General features: G+C 41.0%; 1 protein-coding gene and 1 long non-coding RNA gene across 6 annotated transcripts in view; one reads left to right on the forward strand and one right to left on the reverse strand.

The window, feature by feature from the left end:
- The window catches only part of LOC112547465 (uncharacterized), a 116,363-nt gene that overhangs the window by 31,634 nt on the left and 66,783 nt on the right, over positions 1-17,946 (forward strand). The window contains exons 2-3 of one of the 4 annotated variants that reach the window (XR_012901914.1): positions 10,166-10,347; positions 12,476-12,564. This is a non-coding gene — a long non-coding RNA (uncharacterized LOC112547465). Of the gene's footprint in view, positions 1-2,899; positions 4,795-6,972; positions 10,348-12,475; positions 12,565-17,946 lie in introns of those variants that run through there. The other 3 variants (XR_012901915.1, XR_012901913.1, XR_012901916.1) reach the window with 3 other exon arrangements.
- Positions 1-17,946, reverse strand: part of BFSP2 (beaded filament structural protein 2) — a 45,648-nt gene that overhangs the window by 24,170 nt on the left and 3,532 nt on the right. For both annotated transcript variants that reach the window (XM_006133140.4, XM_075921908.1), the window contains exon 2: positions 6,881-6,963. In XM_006133140.4, the coding sequence (XP_006133202.1) occupies positions 6,881-6,963 (83 nt within the window). The remainder of the gene's footprint in view (positions 1-6,880; positions 6,964-17,946) is intronic.

Here is a 17,946-nt window from a genome sequence, read left to right on the forward strand (position 1 = left end):
CACAGTTGAGCCCAACCCTGAGAGTCGTGGGGGGAGCTTGTACCGCGTCTTACCCGACCCCCTCCAGTTTGGGGCTGGGTCCCGCATGCAGTAACCCTCTGCCAGAGGTGGAGGGGGTTGGGCTGGAGGCAGAGAGGCGGGGAGGAGGTAGCTTCAGCTGGTGGTGGTAGGCAGAGGAGGAGTAGGCAAGCAGAGGGATGACAGGGGTAGTGTAGGGGGACTATACTGTCACCTCACTAGTGTGGCATGCAGGAGCCACTCCCTTCCTCCTCCCCCACCCCGCACCCTCCTCACTATGCCACAGTAAATAATCCACCTCTTAAGATATTTATTGTTTAATGAATTACTTATTTTACTAACTACAGACATATAAATTATAACGTTTTATGGTTTACATTCTGTTACATAATTTTTCTCTTTAATTTGTTCATATCCCATTCTCATTAGGTTCATGTCTTTTACATAAAGTCAAATTCTTAAATATATAAGTTTTATAAAGCACAAGAGAAATTAATGTTATACAACCTAAATATGAATTTCATCACTATATTTCATTCAAGCATTTAAAACCACTGTTATAGCAAATGAGTAACACATTGCTTTAATGAATAAAAAGTAAAAAAGATTTTGAGCATATCAAATTTATTGTAATAGAGAGATAGCTGTGTTAGTCTGATCTTGGTAAAACAAAAAGGAAAAAAGTTATGTAGCACTTTAATGACTAACAATATACCTAATAAATTTATCGTAAGCAATCTGTAATGCTTCCTAACTGCCCATTTACTTACCTAGTTAACCTAATTGTTTTTCACATTATCGCACAATGAAAAACTACATGAGTTATGAATGTAAGAGATTAACTTACCTGTTAAAATAACACTCCAAATACTTTTAAATAAAACTAACACACAACACTAGAATCACCCTCACTTTCTTGAAGGCACTTGAAGCAATAAGTAGCCGAAGGCTGAGGATACCCTGCAAGCATGGCTTTCTGTCTGCCATGTGGACTTTTTCCTTCAGGCTGCCATGAGATTCTATCCTTAAGTAAAGGAGAGAGGTCTCTCTGAGCTGCTCTTCCAAATTTCACACAAGCCATTCAACTGAAGCCACAGATATCAAGATTCAAGGCCAACTTTGCCTTGAGCAGACTGCCTCTCCAGGTGTTCACAATCACAACATCTGAACATGTATAAGACTTTTAGTTGAGAAAGCCACGTTAATCCCAAGTCTCTGCTATGACTGGGAGATGGGAAAATCTGCAACAAAACATGGGCGCTGTGTCTACATTGGCATGATCTTGCGCAAATACTCTTTAACGCAAGAGTTCTTGCCTTAAAGTATTTGCTTAAGAGAGTGTCTACACTGGCATGTGCCTTTGAGCAAGAGATGTGCTTTTGCGCAAGAGCATCCGTGCCAGTGTAGATGCTCTCTAGCGCAAGAAAGCTCTGATGGGCATTTTAGCCATTGGGCTTTCTTGCGCAAGAAATTGATGTTGCGCAAGAGGCCAGTGTAGACAGGCAAGAACAGTTGCACAAGAGGACTTATTCCTGAGCGGGAGCATCATAGTTGTTGTGCAAGAAGCACTGATTTCACACATTAGAAAGTCAGTGTTCTTGCACAAGAACTCCCCACCAGTGTAGACAGGCAGCATGTTTTTGCACAAAAGCGGTTGCTTTGGTGCAAGATCATGCCAATGTAGACACAGCCCCGGTGATCTATCACTTAAATAATGTCAACTCCTTTAGACCTGGAGTTCTGATTATCCATCATCAGCTGAGGTAGAATGGGCACCGTGTGTGCATGTCTGATATATTTTTACCAAAACCCCTGCCTGCCCACTCGCCAAAGGAGAAAGGAAACAGGGAGGCAAAAGGAATGGTATAGTATAGAACTGTTTTTTATAAGCTTCAGCGGGGTTGCCAAGTTAGTCTGTAACACACAAAATTAAAAAACAACAAAACAGTCTAGTAGTATCTTAAAAACTACCAAAACCTGTAGATGAGGGGTAGGCAAAAGGGCCTCCATGGGTCGGATCCGATCTGCGGCGGCCCTGCTGCTCCCTTACCCCCAGGGCAATTAGGGCTTGGGGGCAGGGGAGCACATGAAGCTTTCTCTGCTCTGCACCCGCCCTGTGAGCAGCATCCAGCGCTTCCAAGCACCACGTACTGCTTGCAAGGCAGGAAGAGGCTTCGTGCACTTGTGCTCCCCCACCCTCAAGCCCTGATTGGCCTGGGGATGGGGGAGTGCTCCTCCACCCCAGACCAATCATGATCTGGGTAGCCCTGCCCCTTCCTGTTTAGGCCCTGCCCCTTCTGCAGTGACCCAGGGATACCTTATGTAGATGGTATCATGAGCTTTCATGGGTGGAAGTGGGTTGTGCCCACAAAAGCTCATGATACCATCTACATCAGGCATGTCAAACAGGCTTCTGGCAGGCTGCATGTGGCCCAATCGAATTTTTTTGTGGCCTGCCACTACATTTTATAAAAGAATAAAGTGCAGCCCACTGGCTGCTCGGAGCACGTGGCTGACTGCAGACCACAGCTGGCCGGGCTGCTCTGAACAGGCTTCAAGTGCCTGCTCACAGTTGGCTGCTGTGCTCACACCTCCCCAGTGCCTGAGGAAGAAATGTGTGGAGGCGGTGACACTGGCTCCGGGACCCAGGCATTAGGTATGGAGGGGAGGGGCTTGGAGTGCCTGGGTCTGTGGGAGGGAGGAGGCATTGGATTAGAGTGGGAGGGGGTGCCCTGGGGGAGTGGAGGGAGATTGGGTTAGAATGGTGATATGGGAGTGCCTGGCTCTGGGGGAAAGGAGGGGGGTATTTTATTAATAAAATCACAAAATGTATATTAATTTTATATCAAATATATGTTAATTTTTTGCAATTGCACGAATACTTATATGTTTACGCAAAATCTCAACCTTACAAAGTATCTGAAATTTTCACAGAAGCCTGTTCTATTTGATTGACCATGGTCTATACTTGTTTCTATGTCAACAAAACAAGTATAGCCTATCAGTTTTCATTTGTGTGGCAATCAGTGGGCTTCAAGTTTGACATGCCTGATCTATATGTATGTTAGTCTTTTAAATGCAACCAGACTGTTCTTTTTTAAAAGTGTGTCCTTTTGTTATAAAGTATCTTTTATTTAAAAAGAATTATAAGTAACCCCAATGCACCCACCTCTCCCCCAGAGCTAGCCCCTCCCCAGTGTCCCCCCACCCCAATACACTTACCCCTCCCCCTGAGCAAGGACCCCTGAAGGGCCCCCTCCCCAATACACTCATCCCGAGTCAGCCCCTCCCCCCTCAGCGCTGGGAGTGCACCCCTATCAAATCCTCCTCCTCCTCCTCCTCCTCCCCCCTCAGAGCCAGGCACCAGAGGAACGGAAGGACCAGGTAAGGAAATCTAACCTTTAAAGTGGCCGCTGCTGTCGCCCAGCCCTGCTGCCTTGGCTCGCAGTGTATAGAGAGCCGGAAGCACTTAGCCAACTCCCGGGTCTCTGTTCAAAAGTGTCACATGGGCCAGAGCAGTATGCGCTTCGCTCCCACCCCATTCTGGTGCCCCCCTAGCGTGGCACCCGGGGGCAACTGCTCCCCCTTACCCTCCTTCACTACGCCTCTGGCAACTAGTCAACTACCCTGTTGACTATCTGATAAGCATTTGCCTAGTTGGTCACATCCCTAGGTCATAGCAAATTCCAGAAGTTAAAGGAAATAAATGGCTGGATAGGGCATAGTAGGGGAGACTTCAGACAAGAAGTGCTGTCAGCGTTAATTTGCAAAGGGTGAGACCTTATGCTTGTGGACTAACGACTCATGTCAAGAATCAGAACCACAGCTGCAGGGCACAAAGGCCTCCAAGTTTGCAGGGGCAGGGTCTCTTATTGGTCTAGGAAGTCCTCAGAATGTCAAACCATCATGTTAATTACTGGTGTGGCACAGGCGATCTCTCTCACCAGTACCGTTTCTTTCTATATCCCAAAACCATTGTCAGGTCAATCATCATGCCTTGCTTTATTAAAAAGCAAATCCATGAATAGACACAAATTAGCAGTTTGAGAGAGAGCCTTGTTTAGTGGGTGGGGATCTGGAATGGGAATTGGGAGACTTGTGGTGTTTCCCTGGATCTAGCATTCTCATACTAAGAATTCTTTGGTAGTTCTTCCTTCCTTCCTTCCTCCAGTCTATAAAATGGGGATAGTTATTATGGATGCAAAATCCCATTTAAATGGTTAACTGTTTAAATGTTAAGTTTAGCTGGTTAACCAATTAGATGGGGATGGGCAGTGGGGTATTTCACTGGACTGGAGTGGCCCCCCATCTGCCATGGTCGAGCTGGAGCCACCCCTGCACCGCAGGCTGGGCTTGCTCGAGTTGGGCTGCTCCAGCCCTCACACCACTTCCACCCAGCGCAGGCCTACCAACTCCCAGCCTGCGAGCCTGCCCAGGCTAGGAGCCAGCAGCCCTCCTAGCCCTGCGCAAGATTGCTGACTCCAAGCCCACATGTGCTTGGAGCTAGCAGCCCTGCAGGCAGAGTGCTGCTCCCAGGTAATGGTTAACTGTTACCCAGAATGCATCACCCATTAACTTGTTAATGGTTACCTGTTCACATCTCTAATAGTTATGTGCACCCTCCTTTGTGAGGTGCAGTGAGAACTAACGGTGAAAAACACTGTATGAGCTCCAAGTGTTACTGTTTATTAAACATACTGGGGGAATGCTTGGTTTGTTGTTGCTTGGGATACAACACACCTTTAAGGACTAATCACAGTCATGTTGAAGTAAATGGTAAGTTTGCTGTTGACTTTGGACTTAAACGGTCACCAGCACAGGTTTTATGCACATGAACTGCTTATTATCCTCGTGATTTCTCTGTTTAAAATATCATAGCATATAATGTTCCTGCAAGCATCTCTAGTTAGGCCATTACTTTATAATGAAAATATAAAAAATTAGGCATCCGTCGCCTATTTGGTTGAGGCTGTGTGGGCTGAACAATTGTTTTGTCATGGGGAAAAAAAGGCTATTAAAGCAAAATGCCTTTCTGTAAAATGCAGCTGCTTTTTCCCCACTATGTGTAGTGCTTTGTTTGAGAAAGGAACAATACAATAATATAGACATTTTAATCTTGTTTTCTAAATGGTGCTGATGACATTGGCCTGGTCGTGTGAAAAGTTTCTTGTTCAATGCACAGGTTGTTGGTTCTGGGATGCTGGAACCCAGAACCCAGCCAGTTTGGGCAGCTGGAATTCCTGATACAGGTGTGAACAGAGCCAGCTTGAGAGAGAATTTCTCCACTCCTTCCTGGGTGAACTGCCGCCTTTGCCTGGGATTCAACAGCTGTGGAAACAGCTGTGGAAACAGGACCCCAGGGGGAGCTAATGGAGATTTTTTTACTACTAATTTCTCCGATTCAATGAGATACAGCACAAAATATTTTCATTGTTATTTAAATTGCTAGTGAAAGTCAGGTAGCAATTTTTTGCCACTTAAATTTTGAAATTGACAGACTGTATTTGAAAAAAGTAATATTAGTGGCTCAAACCTTTGCCTTTTTGACAAACATGAAAGAGAAGGTCAAGAACACAATGTATATTTTGATGCTATTAAATGTAACTATTAAATAGAGGAATTTAGGGAAAGATCAAAATCACTGAAGTATGAAGTTAAATTGGATATAAAGGTTTGGTCTCGGAAACCCTCGCTTATGTAAACAGTCTAATATGAATAAAGGTTAGAAAAATCAAGCCTAATATGTAGTAGTAGTAAGTGCAATTCAAAGGGTCACTGTCAACTTAGAATCACATACTGTAAACCAGTGGTCCCCAGAATTTTTACCTTGAGTACTCTTCCCCCTTTACTCCTACTTGCATGTGTCCTTCCTCTCCCCAAGCTGGGCCCAGGAGTGGAAGTGCAGCTCTGGGTGAGAGGAGATGGACACAGACAGAGGTAAGGGGCCAAGGCTGGGGCCACAGTTGAGGCATGAGCAGAGCCTTGACCAGCAGCCAGGGCCTGTGTGTACAGGACAAGGGCCAGGAGCGGAACTGGGTGGCACTCCCTCCCCACCCAGCATGGAGGCTGACCCAGTTCCCAGCTGCACCCCCCCATCATTCCTCTGTATCCCCAAAAGGGGTGCATGCTCCCCACAATTTGGGGACCACCATCAGTGATACAAATGGTAAGTTAGATTTTGAAAACACAAATTTTATTTAAAAAAATTCTTATACTGTTTATATTTTTCTTTTACTCTTTCATTTTCCCTGATAAGAGTAATGAAAAATCAGCTGTCAGCTTCATTTTTGTACATAGGAATTGCACTGAGGCTTTGTGCTACATTGTTTGCCTTTGAAACACTGCAACAGAATGCTTATTTGTTTAAAACATCTTGTTTCATTTGCTCTTTTTTTTAAAAAAAATCATGAAACGCAGTTCAAAAGGATTTGGGTTTTATAAAACTTTTGTTCATATAAAAATTAAGTTTTGAGCCAGATTTGAATTAATAGTCTCCCTTTACCAAGAACCTTAGGGTCTTATATCAATGTGAGCTCAGAAATAATTTTGCCAGTACATATTTGGCTACTGGAAAGATTTAAAGTCTCACTATTTCAAAATAATAATAATAATTAATAATAAATGATTTGCTTTCAAATCAACTATTATCTGAGGATCTCAAAATTCATTACAACTTTAATTTAGCTACACAAGAAGACTGTGAGATAAGGTCACAGGGTGTCCAAGGTCAAAAAGTACGTCAGATCTCTATTCTAACCATGAGACATATTGTATCTCTAATATGAATGTTCAGTTTTCATGTTCAATATAAGTGTATGTTTATTCAAATAAATCACCCATATTCTTGCCTCAAGAAAACTACCTCTCTTTAAAATCTTCAGCACAGGCTTGAATATTCTCCATCTGTAACATAAGACGAGCATTTTCAAGGACTGCATCACCCACCTAGAATAATGACACAACAGAGTTAGAGCAATTAAATATGTGTATTTTGTAAGCAAATGCGTAATTTTAGATTCTGAAAGTAATTTAACCTATGGCCTAGAGCGGCTGTAAATATTCCATGAATGTAGTACCTATTCTCAAATTATCCACAGAGTTTAATTTTTCTTAATTTCTTCATGTTCACAAATGTTCAACAACTAATTGTGAAAACAAATTGTTTTGTAATTTCTTGTTGTCAAAATGGTCACCATGGGTGAAGTTAACTGTTGCGTGGGGGACACAATATAAGGTCTATACATAACTTAAGTATATGGAGCTTGTACAGGGCCATGTACTCAGTAGTGAATTTCATCCAGTGAGTATTTCCAATTTATATCATGTGACTAAAACCTACAATAATATTTGAGATTCCTAATTGTGTGGCATGGGCTTCATAAATAGGAGTCTTTTTTTTTTCTTTACACATCTATCCATGAACACGTGTGACTGTTAGACAAAAGTATTTTGTGATTGGAAAGAGCTTTTCAAACTGGCCAAGAGAGTAATTGCAGTACAATTCCTTCTTTTGGCTATTAATCATAATATTTTGCTTTCCATAAATGTTCTTTGTGAATAAAAATACCCACGTTTGCAAACACAAGAGGCTGTGAATTCCACCAAAGAGCTCAGTTTTGCCATGCTGATTCTCACGGACTAGTACCTTATTCTGCAAGTACTCTCAACTATATGGCAAGAAACTACTCAATGTGAGTGAGAGAGTCATACATAGTCCTAAGTGAACTGGCAGGAGTAAATCTCAAGAATGTTTAAAAATACATTGTTCTACACACCCCGTGCTACTTATGGAACACAGAATTAAAGACAAATCCAGAATGAGCCTTTAGCTTTGCTTTTAATGAAAAAGAAATATGTCCACCAACAAATTACTATAATAACTCTAACTTTTGCATAACATTTAGAGAGTGATACACAGAAGATTGAGCTGAATTAAAATACTGTACATTCTGGACACTTTTTACCATAGGGTTGAATGAAATTCAGTGTTCTAAATGCCAGAGCTTTCTGTAAAGCATCCAACTAAATGCAACAAATGGAGATGGGACTTGATAGACAATTAAATCAGATGTTAATGCTCAGGAGTTCTTACACCCAAGCAAACATCTATCCTCGGGATAGGTGTTTAAGTACCCATCTTCTAAGACATGTTAGAAACCTGTAACATTTGAGTTAATGAAAAACAAAACTTAGGCATGATCGAAAGGTTTTGAACAGAAGCTAACTAAGTGAGCAACTGGGAAATAAATGATCCTCTGGGCCAACTCATTCAAACCTTGAAAAATCCAGTGTCATATTCAAGCAAAATGCGAAACACTTTAGATTACATAATTAGAGGTATCAAAGACTGAAGTTGACATAAATACTTATCCATTTTTCCTGTCATAGGATTTAGGTAGGAAGTGTTGCAAGTGGCTGAAGCATGTAATTAAGGGCTGCTCTTGACCACTATAAAGTTAAGCACATTTAAAAATCCCCTCACATCCTCCATTCACCACTCAAGTCCTTGTCTTCCTTTCCCCACTCTTCAGCAGCTTACCCTCACTTCTGCTGGCCTTACACCCTACCTTCCAAACAATCAGTCTGTCTACATGAACGAGCAGTTCACTGAGGACATAACAGAGGTACAATAAGAATCTAAGGGGTTTGATGAGCTGTTTTTGCATCACTTCAGAAAGGGGAGCAGGAGATGGAGGGACTCATGGCAGCAGTGCTGAGAGAGGGTCTGTCACAGACAAATGCCCTAGGGAGCCCCATTATTTTGGCTGTGTTTTAGTGTGGAGGGGAATAAAGATCAGGATCAGCCTAGTCTTTTCCTCACTACTAGTGCTGAACCTTTGGCAATAGTGGGAATTTCTCCCTTTCTGGGGCACTTACTTTGTCATGTTCTATCCTGCATTGGGGTTTGGTTTTCCTTTGAAGAATTTTGGACTGCATTTTAATTGCACTGAATTTTGACCATATCCATCAAACACGGATGAATACTGCAAAACATTTTTATTGAATTTTAAATGAATTAATGTTTGCTTTATCTGAGTCCTTTGCTTTACTTTTTCTGCAGACAGCCTTGCAATCAAATTTTCATTGCGACGTTGCATGTGTGGATTTTTGCAGAAACCATTTTTTCACTCATCCAGTCTATATGGTTTAAAGTAGTTTGTCAAAAAAAAGTAAGAAAAAGAAGTAAATGTGAGGAAATTGTGTGCATTACACCGCCAAAACTAGACAGAATTAACTATGTATTGCGAGTTATTTATTAAGCTTTATTAATCACCAAACTTAAAGTGCCATATTGAAACTTAGTGTAAGAGGATGCAAATCCTTTGACTCCAGTGAAATTGCACCTGGTTATGACACATGTGAACGTAGTCCAGAAAATATAAAATTAAGAATTTCACCCAATATGTAACTTTAACCATTCTGTCTTGCCACCTTGAAGAGCATAAATCAAGAAGGGAAAATCTTTGTTTTGATGCACTAAGTTCAATAGGTCAAATTCTGTCCACAATTAAACCCATGCAATCCTATTGATTTCAGTGTCAGAGAGGCAAAACTTCAGTGTGGTTGCAAAAGTGCAAACGAAAGCAATATTTGACCTGCAATATATAGTTGTTCTTGCTTTAATTATCCACCTCCAGATGAGTTCAAAATCTGTAGTGTCCAAGTGAAATAAGCTTTTGGTCTTAATATAATCCCTGATCTTCAAAAGTATGTAGGCATCTAACTTCAGTTAATTCCAGTGGAAGTTAGCCTAAATAACTTTCATGATGTGGACCCAAGTCCCTAAAGAATATTTGAGCACAGGAAAAAACCACTTTGCAGCACAGCAAGGGTGTATCTCTTCTCATAGGAAGAAGCTGATCCATATCTTTCAGTTACTTGAATAAAAGTTGGAAAGTTGGATCAGACACTAAAATAGCAATGATGATGCAGGTCAGTAGTGAGGAACAGCTGCAAGTCTGATTGAGGGAACTTGCATAATGATTTAAAGTTTCTTGCTCTCCTATGTATCACATTCATCCAATAATAATAATAAATCCCTGGAATTTTATCAGAAATGCAGTTCTGAATCTGCTATCATGTCAAACCTATTTCACTGTTACTGCTGTTACTAGTGAGAGCATCACAGCTTTTTTTCCTTTTTAAGGGAGTTCCTTGAGAGGGCTGGACCCCAAACTGATTGGGAGTCTTTCCACTGAATACACTGTCTTGCGTGAGCTTTGGATAAGGCCCATAATGGCAACTGATTTAGTGCATGTTCCTGCCCCATGATGCTCTGAACATTTGCCATTTACTGCAGTAGAAATGGGATTGGAACCATAGTGACAGGTGAGCCAGTTAGTCTCCTGTGCCAGAAAAAGAATTGTCCAGTGCTTTTGGATTTGGTTAGAGTGGATTCTTTCTTGGCTTTCCTGGATGCATTACAATAGAGAGGTTCAGCTTTATGTATCTTGTAAAATGTCAATAGACTGCTGACTATCCACCCTCTCAGAGAGTCTGTCTGCCCAAAAATGAATAAATAACAAATATACATATTTAGACTAACCATGTGTCCTGAGTAGTGGAAACAAACCTGAATAATGGTCTTATTATTATTCATATCAAATACTATTCATTTGTGGTACTTTAATCATTTCATTTCCAAATAAAACTGGGCCTCCTGATGTGTGAGTAAAATGATCTAACTTACAGTGAAATCCAAGAGGGGCGTAATTGGTGATCTTTCAGAGAGCTGGGTTTATATATCTCAGTGGGTCAAACTGATCCCTGGTATAGCCCATTGATTTCAATTAAGTTACATATAACACATTCTGTTCCAATTATTTTAAGAATAATAACACACATTTGCAGTAGTACAGGCAGTCCCCGGGTTACGTACAAGATAGGGACTGTAGGTTTGTTCTTAAGTTGAATCTGTAAGTCAGTCAGAACTGGCGTCCAGATTCAGCCGCTGCTGAAACTGACTGCCAGTTCTGACTTACATACAGATTCAACTTAAGAACCCCAAGTCCCCAAGTCAGCTGCTGCTGAAACTGATCAGCGGCTGATTCCAGGAAGCCTGGGGCAGAGCAACTCTGCCTCGGGCTTCCTGTAGTCAGCGCTGGTCAGTTTCAGCAGCGGCTGTCTTGGGGACGCCTGGGGCAGAGCAGCTGGGGTGCTGCCGGGTTGGTCCAGTAGTGCCCAGAGCGGCGCTGCGGGACCAACCGGCAGCGCCCCCGTTGCTCTGCCCCAGGGTCCACAACAAAAGCCTGGTCTACTGGGGGGGGACACACTAGCTGCACCCCCCCAGCAGACCAGGGACACGGGGAGCAAAGCCGCAGTGGTGGGGTGCCGCGCCTCTGAGGCTTTGCTCTGGCACAGAACCCGCCGCCACTGCGGCTTTGCTCCCGGTGCCCCTGGTCTGCTGGAGACAGTCCCCAGCAGACCAGGGGCACCGGGAGCAGCTTTTCTCGCCCCGGAGGTCAAGGTGGCGGACCACTGCCTGCGAGCTCCAGGGCGAGAGAGCCCCGTTCGTAAGTGCGGATCCAACATAAGTCGGATCCGTGTAAGTCGGGGACTGCCTGTACTAAGTTTTACTGAGACACTAAGGTTAACTTTGCTATATGGCCTACTCTTGATGCAGGCTGTCTTGAATTTTGGAAATGTTCAGTCTTTGAATCCAAAGTATTTTAAATTCTGGATTCAGACCTGAATTTTGTGGTTTGAGTCCATCACTAATAGGAATATCTACAGTTTCTTATACTGCTACAATTGAAATCAGTAAGAGCTGTGTTTTTCAGCACAGCTCAAAACCAAACCTATATTGTTAAAAACTAGATGATAGAGTTGAGGAAAAGAAATATATATGGATAACATTTGGAGAAACTTGGAATCCTGAAAAATCATCTCCCGTATATTTATATTAGCTGTGAAAAAGTATAGATGTTAGTCTACAAAAGAGTAACCTAACAAAAAATTATGAAAGACTTCCATCTAGTGGCTTTTTTGTTCAATTTTATTCTTCTACTAGCATCAGAAGTTGAATAGAAAAATTAATATTGATGCAAATTGATATTTTTTGCAATATGTAATCCTGCTACAATGAGTGATGCAACAGTTTTGGAAATATCCTTACCTATATTTGTTTAAAAACAACAAGGCTTATGCAGCAAGTAACATTGAAATATTGCTTTTTCCACTTGTACAATGAGAATATTTCTCTGCAACATGGAAGTGCTGTACATTTTAATTATTTAATGTTTCTAGTGCATTCAAGATCCTAGGATACAAAGTGTTATAAAATAAAAAAGCATGGTTAATCTTTCTGAGTTTCAAAATATATTTCTATATTCATATTTGTAATAATATATATGGATTTAATTCTTAGACTAATGCCAAAGTGCAATTTTTCCATACTTTTCTTGTGAACTCATAAACATGTATTACAATTTGTTTTTAATCCTCCCAATATTCACAGGAAATGGAATTTGCCACAGTGGATCACACCATGAGTCTATCTAGTATCCTGTCTCTGGCAGTGGCCATTACCTGATGCTTCAAAGAGAGGTACACTTTTCACTTCTGATAATGCAGCTTGTAAAGTGTGATTGACAATTTCCTGATTGCTAATAGCTAGAAATTTGGGTTAAAACCTGAACTGTGAAATTTATATTTTCCAAAATGTTTTGCTATCGTGTATTATGACAACTTTGTGTATTCTCATTATCCATAAAAATAGCCAATCCCTTTTTGCAAAGTTCTTAGCCTCAGAGATGTCCTGTGGGAGTCTGAGGACTATTAGCCTCTTCCAGTTGCTCAGTAGTATCCTCCATGTCCCGCTTCTTCAGTCAGAAAGGCAGCTCCCAGCTCATTTTCTCTAGAGACAGCTGCCAGATAGGCAGAACGGTGAGCAGAGTAGCTATAGCTTAAAGCTTTTTCTATCAGGAGCTAAGGAAAAGGGCCACAGCGCAGCTTATACTAGGTCAGCCAACTAAAATAGATAAGTCTGTGGGGGCCAAAGGCTACTAAATATACCAGTAAGGGAGGAACAGAAAGAGGGCACTATAAACAGAAAGGGAATCTATCAGGGATTGCACAGAATGTGCATATTAGCCACTATAAGCCAATTTTGGGCAGTCAGGATGTTTCCCTAATTGCCTGCATTCCGCCACAGCCTTCTGGGAAGCGACAGCTCTGATGCTATTAGGACAAGCAGCAGCAGCAGCTGCTGCTTGTCCTACATCCTCTGGCCGCTGCTAACAAGATAAATAATTCTGCTAGAAGAGAGACTTTTCCCTTGGAAAGGAGGAATGGACCTTCAAGCTCTGCAGTTCTCAAACACAGCAAAATTAAATTATTTTTACTAACTGCCCCGAGATAGTTATCACATTCACCACAACTCCCCTTTTTAAGGGAAGCATGGTAGTTGGTGGCTCTTTAAAAACCTGTCCATGTATGGTGACGGGTAGCAGAGTCTGATGTGCACTGGTTCACATAACACGTTGGTGGGGTTACATTTGTAAAAAGGGTTTTGTATTTCTTTAGTAGTGTATATACCAGGTGATTCAGTAGATGCCATTTTAGCCCTTAATCAACAGCATAAAGGAACATGCTACAATCTGGATTCGCTATCGCTCTAATGTAGGGGTAATGTATGTGCTGAACTTTAAAAATATTTCTTTTTATACTCATTAATGTGATTTGAGACCCAATCCTATTAACACTCTGTGTATAAAATTCCTACTGAAGTTAATGGGAATTCTGCATGTGGATTGCTTATAAAGATCAGACACTCTGAAACCAATATAACTTCCATGAAAGTTAGTGGGGATATGGGTTAACCTGTTACATTGGGGTTTAATGCTTCTTAGCTGGGAATCTTTTATTGTTCGAATTAATATCTTTTTCTGAAGTTGTGCGCCACAGATACAAAATTTTAGTGACATCCAGTGTTAAAACAGAAGGGAGTCTTGGCTTGAGGGATCTTCACAGACATACTTTCTCTATTTTATTTGAATAAAATGCAACATTTGAGTGTAAATGGACCAATTAGTTTTATAGTTATTCCGCTCAAGCACTTTGTGCTTTTTCCTTTTTCTTTTTTTAAATTGAGAAGAGTAAATGGACCTCATAATGAGATTTGGCTTCAACATTGGAGACTAATGTATAGGAAATCAGAAAAATAAAACAGAATTTTCCAAGAGTTATGGAACATGTAAGTAAGGGTTCTAATCATACATCCCAATTTAACACATGATACAATGTCAAACAATTGTTCCAATTACCGTAGTTATTTAGTAGATTTCATTAAGTGGCCATTAGGGAAAAAAATATACATAGGCCAATAGTAACTAAGAAGTGATATATGCTGCATTATTTTGCTTAATTGTTCATGCACATTCTGAGATATTATGACAAAATATTTTATACAAACTTGAAAAGCCAAAATATATTCTGTCCAAAAGCTATTAACTGTGGCGCTAAGCTTCCAGCATCCTCCTACTGTTGATACAGAAATCAGTCATTTTAGAAATGACATCAAAATCAGTTACCATGGAAATGTGTGGTAGCAAAAATTCACTGTTATGATTCTATTTAAAGGGCAGGTAGAATATTAAATGGAAACTGTCCTAGAGAGATGTAATTTAAACATAAATGACATAACTATTCAGTGACATTACAAAAATAAAATGGGTTTGTTTTCGCTAGTATGACTACGCTTTTTGAAATATCCTGGTAAGTGAAATACCTAATTTTGAGCATGCTAGATGGACAGACGTAGAGTTTGAGGATTTCTACAGGAACTAAGTGAATTATGATTGAAATATGATTTTGTGAAATATATTAGTAAATGTTTAGGGGATGAAAGGTTAGTTAATACTCCATGAGTATTCAGTTGGGTGTGTGTATGAAAAATGGGCAAGGGGAACTTATTTTGTCTATCAGTTGGCAAATAGTATAGTTCAAGCAACAAAAGTACAGAATAACAGGAATGGAATAATGTGGTGGGCCAATTTCATCACTGTTGAGATTTCATTGGAGATTTATATGATTCTGAGATTTTGAAAGACCACTGGAGTTTTCCTTATGCACCCCTTCATTTGCAGTCAACCTCAGTACAGTTGGAGTCACCCATTGTCCATATCCATTTAAATGGAAGAATTAAGTCTGAAAGAAACACAGGACTTATTTAATGAATTTCAGCATTTAGAAGTACCATAAATTAGTGTATATAACCCGCGGGTTATACACGATTTTACAAACCCCGCCCTCCCCTGCGGGGTATACATGTCCACGGGGTATACAAGTTTATTTTTACCCATTAGAATTGGGTCAGCTCTGCTCCGCTGCAGGGAGGGCCTGACGAGCTTCCAGCATGCCTGTGCTGTGCTCTCTGTTCCCCCGCCCGGAGGAGGGTGGGTTGCGTCTGGCTGCAGCTGCATGGGGCCTGGCCGTGAGTGTGGCTCCCCTCCTGCAGGCCGGCTAGCTTGCCTGTGCTGCACTCTCTGTTCCCCCCTGGTATGTGCAATTACCGTGAATTAGCCTATAGAACCTGTGGGTTACACACATCCACGGGTAATCTAAGTTTGTTTTTTTTACACAGCAAAGAAAAAGCGCTGGTTATACACGAGTGTGGGTTATATACTCTAAAACACCGTACATTGCCAATATTTTCAAAGGTGGGAAGGTCAAGCAATCTCTCTCTTTTAAACTCGTCTTTGGCTCTGAACATTTAATAATTACTCAACCAAGGAGGGTATGTTTTCCTCCTTTATAAGGAAGCAGTGACTCTGGGGGAAAAAACTATGAGGGGTTGTGTTGGATAATCAGCTGAATATGACCACAAGAATATGCTGTGACCACAAGAGCCAATACAGTCTCAGGATCCATACAGAGGAATATCAAGGAGGAGTAAAAGAGGTTATTTTTCCTCTATATTTGGAACTGGTATGATTTCTGCTGAAATACTGTGTCCAGTTCTGGTGCCCACAATTCAAGAAAGAGGTTGATAAATTGGAGAGGGCTCAACAAAGAGCCACAAAACGATGAATAGAAATCATTCCTTTTAGTGACTGAGGTCTTTGAGTCTATATCTATTTATCTTTGCAAAGAGAAAGTTAAGGGGTACAGTCAATCAATACCTACCTGAGGAACAAATATTTAACAGTGGGCTCTTCAGTCTAGCAGAGAAAGCATAATCACTTATCCCTGCCACTTATGCTAAAGAAGTAACCGTTTTTCAAAATCATCAGCCAGTAGCAACCACTAGTGTTTATTAAACTTTTTAAGATAGAGGGACACCAAACGATATTTTTGTTTATAAAGAAAACGGATTTTTTGTTGAGCAAAGGGTCGGGGGGAAAGTTATTGAGCAAAAAAAAAAAGTCACCTTCCCCTTTAAGGGGGGCTATTTTGAACTCTGTTCTTCACGGCATACCTCCGACTGCCTTGCAGCACATGGTTTAAGAAACACTGCACTAGAGAGTGACATGGTCATGCTCATTAAGCCAGTGTATTACACACGCAACTTCAAATCTGGTACAGGAGGCCCTGACTTGCAACCACCCGAGTTCTGACCCCCTGCACTTACGACCATTTTTGTAAGTGCGGAAGGGGCCAGAACCCCCCGATTTGCATCCTTGGCTTGCATTTACGATGGCACACATTGCCTATTGTAAATGCGGGTTCGAGTTACGACTCTTCCCCAGGAATCAATCACATCACAAGTCGGGGGCCTCCTGTACAGTATATTGTGTGTGTGTGTGTGTGTGTGCAGTTATCTAGTTTGTGTGTACAAATGTGGGGTTTTGTATGTACCAACATGAGTATCTGTGCATGCACACATTAACTATTGGCAGGCAAAAGCCAGATGTTTTGAAAAGTTAGCCCAGAAAGTCTTTTTAGGAACATAGAGGCAGTAATATAGCATGTCTATCTCTGTACAGTGCTGAAGGGGAAAAATGACTCCTCAGACATTTAATCTGCCAAGCTGTTACATTAGGGAAGAATTAGCTTACCCTGTTTATTGGGGTCTGGCACTCATTGTCAGAGAGAACTAATATTTTCCTACTCAGCTCCCATTCGTTCACTGAATCTCAATATAATAGTAACACTTATAGTTTTGAGATCTGAAAATCATAAGCTTTTACAAAAGAGGAAAGCATAATTATTACTAGATAGGGAAATTGAGGTACAGAAAGATAGTGATTTGCCAAAGAATACATAATTGATGAATGGCAGAGCTCAAAATTGATCCCTGGTCTCCTGGCTCCCAGTTGGGTATTGTATCCATTGGACCACACTAAAACAGTGTCTTTCCTTCTCCCACCTTGTTTTGCTAATTATAATAAAGGGACTAATTCTCCAGCAGGAGAAAGTCAAGTCTGATGGCTAAAGAATATGATCAGGACTCGGAACACTTGGATTCTCTTTTTGATTCTGCTATTGATCCATTGTCTTTCCAAGGCAAGTTACTATGCCTATGTATGCCTCCCTTTGCCCAGTTAGAAAACATCCTACTTTAAACATGTTGTGAGACTTAGATGGTAAATATTTTTAAAGTGTTTGAGATCTCAGATGAAAGTGTATGCTTTTTGCATACTGCACAAGTGAAACATAAAGATTCCAATACCTGCTGTTTTTGCATTGACCTTTCATTAGCCCCACAAAAAGTATCACTTGCAGGTTTGTGTTGGCTTTCCAGATTTTTTATTATTATTATTATTATTATCCATGATACAAACACAGTTTCCATTTTACAGTCAGCTGCTAAATATTTTTTCTTGTGCAGAATATGCCGCCTTAAAACACTGTATAAAACACTGATTATGTGGAGGATAGAGAGTGGTGAAGGGCTGAGGAGTTGGGGAGGAGTGTCCAAGTGGGAACCATCCAGTTGTGGTTATATAATTATTACTTTTAACTAAATAGAGCTTTTGAAAATGTGAT

This window comes from Pelodiscus sinensis, chromosome 2 (genome assembly GCF_049634645.1).
Source record: "Pelodiscus sinensis isolate JC-2024 chromosome 2, ASM4963464v1, whole genome shotgun sequence".
NCBI classification, from domain to species: Eukaryota; Metazoa; Chordata; order Testudines; family Trionychidae; genus Pelodiscus; species Pelodiscus sinensis.